The sequence below is a fragment of the Netta rufina genome (assembly GCF_964035555.1).
Source record: "Netta rufina genome assembly, chromosome: 7".
In the NCBI taxonomy this organism is placed as follows: Eukaryota; Metazoa; Chordata; class Aves; order Anseriformes; family Anatidae; genus Netta; species Netta rufina.
In genome coordinates, this window is record NC_140130.1 from 33,686,891 (window position 1) to 33,694,740 (window position 7,850).

The window sequence follows — 7,850 nt, forward strand, 5'->3', positions numbered from 1 at the left end:
TGTTAGATGGCCATGGTCATGGTGGCATCTAAAGACCCTTAACCCACTGTCAATGTGCTTTATTCTTGTCAGGACATGGACAGTGTGTTCAAGCAGGTTACAGAGAAGTAGCTTCTGCATCAGAGACATAACTGCACAGATATGATGGCAGTGATCAGCCTCAAATGAAATCCCTTGCAAAGAGACTCTAATGCCCTCTTTGATCCATGGCTTATTGAATTAAGAAGGACCAAGCCATCCATTAAGGTAGTTCCCAGGGACAGAAAGCTTAAAGGTGATTGCCTGCTCCTAGCATGACTGATTGTTACTATCACCTCTGTTTTCTCTTGGGGAATGTTTGTTTGAGCTGAGAAAATGCTGTGGGAGTGTTTTGCATGTGTAATCACTTGTTTTTACATTTCAGCTGCATCACAGTTTTGCTTGTTTCCTTTTTCCACAGGTAACCAGCAATGAGTGTTGAGGGCACATAGCTGTATGTTTGTTTCAAAAAGCCCTACTTTCTAAGACAGGCGGTACCACAAGACATAACCTCACCGGAGGCCTGACAAGAAGGCCAGATTTATTCAGATTTATTGCATACTTTGCATAATAATGTGGCAGTGCAGCCCTCTCTTTCCCCGCCTTTTGATAATACAATCACAAGCAGCTATTTTGTGTGAATATGACAATCAAATTTCATCTCTGTATCCAGACAATAATTTTTTCAGAAGTCTGCTTTTTACATAGACAATGAATTGGACAAGGCTCAAAAAATCCCTGGAGGAAAAGGCTCATATTTAAAAAATTCAAGAAATTGCTTCTTCTGCACCATATCTTCAACTTCCAATACTTCATCTTTTTGATAGACTCTAAGTTCACATAGCTGATAGAAGTCTTCCTGCCAAACCCAAAAGAAATAATTGAAATTTGATTGTGAACCATCGGAATGACCTCTCTAACCAGCTCACTGAACAGAGAATAACATTAAAAAACAAGAATGAGTTCAAATAATGACTGACTCAGAATATGCTGGCATTTCAGGGACGGGTCTAGGCTCAGATTCATATTATTAAAATCTATTCAGTGAAATCATTCCCTTTTTTAAAAAGGTATTTTTCTCACCTTAAAAATTAGTTTGAATTCAGAGAAGCTTGCTAGGAGAATTGTCGTAGAAAATGGTGTTCTCTAGCATAATCAAATGTGTTTATTCTAAATTTTTTCTCATGTTATATTATTCATTGAAGACATAGCTAATCAAAAAGGGTTGGATGATTTTGAAAGCATTGCCCATTATTTATTCTTAGTCATCTCTTTCCTCTTTTGTTGTGACTTTCTTTAAAGGATGGGCTCTTAAACAGAATGGTTGTGTTATGGCTTATTATTCTACATATTTGTAGAAATGCTGAGGAGAAAATAGAAGCTGGTAGATGAAAGAAAGCTCATTAAAAGCCAGTTGTTTTCATCTTTGCTTGTCACATCTGGCAATTAGGACATGATACAGGTCGTATTAAAATTCATGGGAGATATTCCAAAGAGCATGTAGGGCCAATGAGTTCATTCACAGAAGGTGCCAGTATAAGAAGTTTAAGCAAAAGTTTTAAAATTACAATCTACATCCTAGGTCACAGGAGTGCTCCATTTTCTCTGGGCTTCTCAGGAATGGGAGCCAGGCTGAAGACAAGATATCAGTGGATTAGATAACAGCAACACCGATAATATTCTTGGTTGCTATATTGGTCATTTACAACTGAATAGTCTTCACTTAGATATCAGTTTCTCTATGCAGTTATGCCCAAATTTCACTTTACCTTCTGATTCAGTTCTTTAACACCAAAACCTGTTTCTTGGCTCCTCTGAATTGCTGTATTACTAGCCACTGCCCCATCTCCCTTCACACCATCCCCTCTAAGCTCCCTGATGCATTGCCTAAAGCTGCTGCTGGCACAGTTCTCTGCCAGACCCTCACCAGCCTCCCGCCCCATCTGGCTTTCAGCCCTTGCATTCCACAAAAACATTTCTTGCCAATCTTTCTAATGACTTCTTCCTAGCTGGAGCTCTGAGACATTACCCCATCTTCAACGTGCCAGCAAAGTTCAACATGCTGGATTTCAAATGCCTTCAGAAAACTGACTTTGATGACTCCCTTTGCTCCCAGCCTTCCTCCAAGCTCTCTAGGTATGCATCCAGCATGTCTGCCTATTGTCAATCTCTTCCCTGTCTGCTCCCTTTCCATCTTTTCTCTAGATAATCCCACCCAATTTTGGCAAGTAATGCTAATTCACAGGCTACCACTTTCTTCTGCCTTTCCTTCTGTTCTAGCTGGAAACCTAGTGTAAAAATTAGACTAAAACCCAAACACAGCTCCTTTATTTTCCAGTGGCAGTCAGAATTGTGGTGACAGAACAAGAACCACTATAACACATGCAATTTTGTAAGTCAGATTTGTTTCCTAGTAAGAATTTTTGCTAATGTTTAGTAAGTTCCACCTAATGTTTGGTAAGTTCCACCTTTCTCTACTTTCCACGAACCTGATAGCCTCAGATTAAAAAAAGCTGTGTAGATGGCACTTTGGAAAGAATGATATCATGTTAGACATGAAAGGCAATATGGAATAGAGTATCTTTTGCACTGCCTTTCTGAAGATATTTCATAGCTATGCTGAAAAACAGCAAAAGTAAAAAAGAATATATAATTACAAATATAATTATGGCATATTCAGGCACAATAGGAATGAAGGTTTAACCGTGACCCTGAGCAATAGGCAATATTAAGCAGTGTTCATGGGCACCTCAGCCCATAAACCTCTCTGAGGTGAGTTTTGGTCTCTAGGCAGACAAAGCCCCAAACCATCTGTGGGGGTCTGCCACACAGGTGGTAGCTGAGGCAGCATTTATTAAACTCCATTAAAGAACTCATAAAAGAAAAACACTGATGTTAATGAGACTCTTTCCACTGATTTGAATGGGCTTTGGATCAAGGCCTAAATAAGCAAGGATGGAATTAGAAAAGGGAAATTTGTATATACAGAAACCCGTCAATCTGACCGTTTACCTTTCAACGATGACTTAGTACCATTTCATTTAGAAGTCATTCTGCCTTCTTGCCCTTCATTTAAAGGCAAGAAGGCAGGCTGGTATTTTTTGCTGCTACCTGAATATTTACAAATACTGATTCCAACAACACTTTTTCAAATATATACATATATTGCAACCCCACTGACATCAATAGGATTTCTTCCTACAATTATATTTCACAGATTGAAAACATTTATATTCTCACCACCTTTAGTAATTAGCTTAAATAAATTGAGCCCGTGTCATCTGTTATGTGCTGCATCCTTCAGACTGCTAAGTTTGATTTCAGCTTTGATTCAAAGCTAGAAGTGATCAGTACCAGCTGCTCAGCCAAAGGGCAGATCACATTTTCCCGGTCCTCCGCCTTCTTCATCCCAGCTCCGAGCCAGCCTATTGTTTGTTACAACTAATTAATCCCACATGCCCCGGCTTCCAATGAGCCTCACAAAAAGCAGATTTTTGTATTTACTGCATGTCCAGTAAATTATTTCCAGTTCTGGATACATGTATAAGCACATGGATGTATACACATATGTACAACACACACATGTATTTACAATCAGACGTAGTTATTGTTCTTGGCTATTTGGTAACCACCATTATTATTTCTAGTTGTCCTCCTAATTGGCCAAATGTGAGAAATTATAATTATGGATTATTATTTAGGCACCTCTGTGTGGGGCCAGATGTTCAGCTATTCATTTCAAACCCAATGACATGGCACTAGGCTTTGGTGTCACTGCACTGCACTGCATTACTGGGATCTGGACATCTACTCCATGCCGTTGTTAGACTGCTGCTGCCTGTTGTAACTGGCTGCCTTTGGGAGAGGGAAAAGGAGAGATTTCATATGTTAGAGCCAGAATTTTTATCACTGTCTCTAGTTAAAATTGCCTGACACTTCCTTTTAAATGACTCCTGTTTTCAGTTATTTGCATCTTCAACAAATGGTAACCATTCCATTTTCTGTGTGTCTGCCCTAGGTTTTGTTATGGCTATTTCCATTAATATAGTTCAACTTCTCCCGAGGAAACGCATTGCATTTCACCATATTAAAGTAGATCTAACAACCACCTTACTGAGTAGGTGTCAAGCCTCCACACGCTGGAGCAAGGAGCAAAGGTTTGGTGGAGGAAATCAGTTTGGGTTACCTCTGGCTAACCTCACAAAGCTCATAGACTTTAAAAGTCTGTAAGAGTCATAGACTCTTACTGCAGGTGGCTGGTGGAAGCTTGGAAGCTGGTAGCTGTGTCAAAAGAGTACATGCCTGCTGTGAAAGCTGCAACAGAGCTATTTCCAGCTGCTTTTGGTTGTGTGTCATAAGTTTTACCCATGCTTCCCTTGGCCTTGTGCTTGGCCATACTGAGGAAGAGGAGGAGACTGAGGAGGAGCTCGCCAGGCTGAACACAGAAATAAAAGAGTCAGGTAGGGTGGAAATCAAGAAGCAGTAAATTAGAAATGAAGATAAATCTTGTACTAGTATACTGTTTGGCACAAAATGGAGTATGTTTGGGGGAGAGTTTAAGGAAGAGTTTTGCTTGTTTGTTTGTTTTTCTTATCTAATTCCATAATTTCCTATGTAGAAAAGGAATGCAATTCTACTTGCAAAATCAAACATTTTTAGGAAATGCCTGTAAGAACTCAGTTTGCTCTCCCAGCATAGCTGGAATTTTGTGCTGCACATGCACAGTGCATAAAACAAACCAGGCTGGGAAGGGAAGAGTGCTGTGCAACGAAGAAGGTTGACATCAATACAGCTGCTGCTTCCTCTGCACCTGCAAGGTGCTCAGCACACCAGGTGGGGAACAAGAATGATGCTTGTCTGCCAAAGTAAATGAACATTGCCCTTCAAGACTAGAAGTCATTCCTCTTCCTGTGCTTCTGTGCTTTCTGGAGCATGTGTGAAATCATGGTGCCAGGGAAACTGGGAAAAAAGCCAACCAAAAAGGTGAAAGCAGAGCTGAACTGCACAACACCCCACTACAAGTGGGAATCCTGTGCTGCATCTACCACTTTGAATAAGGAAAACCTGGGACCTAATGAGGCAACTTAAAAGCCCATGGTTAGATAACAAATGGGGCAGTACTTGAGACCTGGAAACTGTTGCCTACTTCTGGCCCCTGATGGATCTTGTTCTCATCTGTGGTTTCTGCCTTGATTTACACTGGCAGTCCAAACTGGCTGCCCCACAAAGGATTTTCAAGATTTCAGAAATGGTATTTCCTTACCACTGTTTATTATTATAACAGCTAAGAACTTTTCTAATCAACGACTAATTGATTTCTATCAGTCTTAGTCTTAAATTGAAAATTCTATGTTTGCTACTGGCTAGATGTAAACGGAGAAAAATAATGTCTCTATACAACCTTTGAAGCTGTTTAGCTACATTGCACATAGTAATGTCTTTGGATTGCACACTTTGTGCCCTGTACTCTGTTTTTTATCATTAAAAGTTTCCTTCTGAAGTAAAGAGGAGTTCATTTTTAAGTGAGTAGGATTTGGTCCCTAACTGTATAAATCTGAAGTTCATCTCATGGGCTAAATTCAGTTCGAGTGTGCCCCAAACCTACCAAAAATAACTACTATACATGCAGAAAACACAAGAATAAACTTTTCCTTCAGGCTGGTGCAACTAGCTCTCAATGGGAACAACTGGATGACAATTGCTAACTGAGATTCTGTAAATTTTAATATTTGCATATTTTCATTAAATCGCATGCAGAAAACAGAAAATAAAATAACAAGTTACCTTTTTTTTATAAGGATTTTTTGTTGTCACTTAATTTCTTTATTTTACAGGCCAATGATTACACTGAGTTTGCTATGGCTGCCTCTTATAGTGAAGATCTTTGTCTACATATCTTCCTCTGGAGGGCTTTAAAGTGAAATCTCAAATGATATTCATATTTGTAAGTACAATCAATTCAGGAGTCTCTCTTCCGCTAAAATTACCAGGGACAAAGTAAGGTGTTAGCATTTACAACCCGCTTGTACTTCAGAATCTGTCTCCCTTCATTTGTTATTAGAACTGCAACTTTAACAACAATCCAGCTGTCAAGTGTAATTAAGAAGGAAAAGTCCATGCACTAACTACAGTGCAGCATAATTAGTACATTAGCACTCCTAAAGCTCTTTACTTGATGAGGAGGGGGTTAAAAAGCCTGTAAAAGTTCTGACGACTTTTTCTGCAGGATATTAAAAATTAATGTGTTTTCATCATCATCACCGCGAGCATGGTTATTGTTATTATTACCAAGACTCCCATTAACTGGATATTCATTAATGTTAAAAGTCACAGTCAGCATGAGATTCAGCAGACTCCAAGCTCTGGAGGAGGAGGTGGAAAGTTACCTGGTGGAGTTTCAAGAATGGATTTTCCTTTTTTGCTGCTTTTCTTCGGTTTTAACTCTTTCCTGCTCGGTTTGAACCCTGGGTGCTCCTCTGGCTGTGCAGCACGGATAGTTCCCTCCTCTCCAGGTTGCTCCGTGAAAGGAAAATACTCTTCACCGGGGTACGGAAAGGAGTAATAATGATCCCTGTTGCTAATCTCCTGCAGATAATAATCCTGATCGTCCATGGGTACAGCCTGGGACAGATCCCCCAGCAATAGGAGCCCAAAGGCACAGAGAGCGAGGCAGAGCTGAGACGAACATGAGCTTTCCTTGCCAAGGGCGATCATTAGTGTTTGCTTCCTCCTCTGCAAGCCCCTGAACTTTATTTGGGAAGAAGGGGAAGCAGAAAGCCCTGGCAGGGGGATAAGGGAGCCCGTCTGCGGAAAGTGCCTCTGCTCTGGGCTAGTTTGCAGAAGTTGCGAGGCGTGCAGCGGGACAGAGGGCTGCGGAGGGAGGGGGCAGGAGCGGGATGCATGTGATCGCTGGGCTTACCAGCCAGACAGACGGACAAGCGCACGCGAGGAAGGCAGTGTGCTCGCTCTGCCGGCGCCTGGCAGGTGTGATCTCCAGCACAACTCTCTTGCAGCTTTTCCTTCCGTTGTTGTCACTTTCTTCCAAAAACACAGCTAGGAGGCAGCTCTGGCTAAATCCCCTAAGAGTTTCTTTAGTCTTCCCACATACAGCCGATCCAAGTGAGCGTTTAGTCGGAGAAAAGTAAAATTGGCAGCAAGCCTTCGCCTCCCAGCTTGCGTGTAAAAGTGTTTCCCTCCCCTGGGAGATGCTGTGCGGGATGGGGGTGGGCACACACAGCCCTGGGCGAACCTGCCTGCTCTGACACTCAGCGTGCACACGTATGTGTGATCAGTCAGTGTCGAAGAGTCCTCATGCCATTTATGATGTATTATAAAGCTTTTTATTTTTTCTTTTCTAGCTTTTACAACAGTAGCATCCCTCTCCAGCATCGATCTCAGCTTCCCTGGTTGCCCCAAACAATATAACTAAATACATAACTTGCACCAATTTTTTACAGGCTTCTCCTAGGACATAGGGGTGCTCACTGAACATGGCCCAACAAAACATCAGGAAGCTCTTTTTCTCACTCCTTTTGGAAAGATCCTGACTTTTGTTCTCTCTGAAACATCTTCCAAGCAGATTAGGTTGCACTGTGCTAGCAGCAGCACACGTGCAACCCAGTGTCGTTAATGGAATCAATTTGTCTGGGGATAAAATCTTGTCTTTCATCTTCTTCTTACCTCCAAAATAATCTTCAGTGCTGAAGGAAATGTGCAGCCATTGGCCCACATGAAATATGAATCCTCACTCCTGTGTTGAAAATACCAGCTTATATTTTCATCATGTATATTGAATTTCTTGCCATTGTCCAGTCACCTAGGAAAAAGTACTA

The 7,850-nt window shown here is 41.2% G+C and overlaps 1 protein-coding gene across 1 annotated transcript in view; it reads right to left on the reverse strand.

The window, feature by feature from the left end:
• The window catches only part of CPXM2 (carboxypeptidase X, M14 family member 2), a gene marked incomplete at both ends in the record, with an annotated part of 69,151 nt that extends 62,419 nt beyond the window's left edge, over positions 1–6,732 (reverse strand). Inside the window, 1 exon segment of the mRNA XM_084289724.1 lies at positions 6,405–6,732. Within this exon segment, the coding sequence (XP_084145850.1) occupies positions 6,405–6,732 (328 nt within the window).
• Between the last annotated feature and the right edge of the window lie 1,118 nt (positions 6,733–7,850).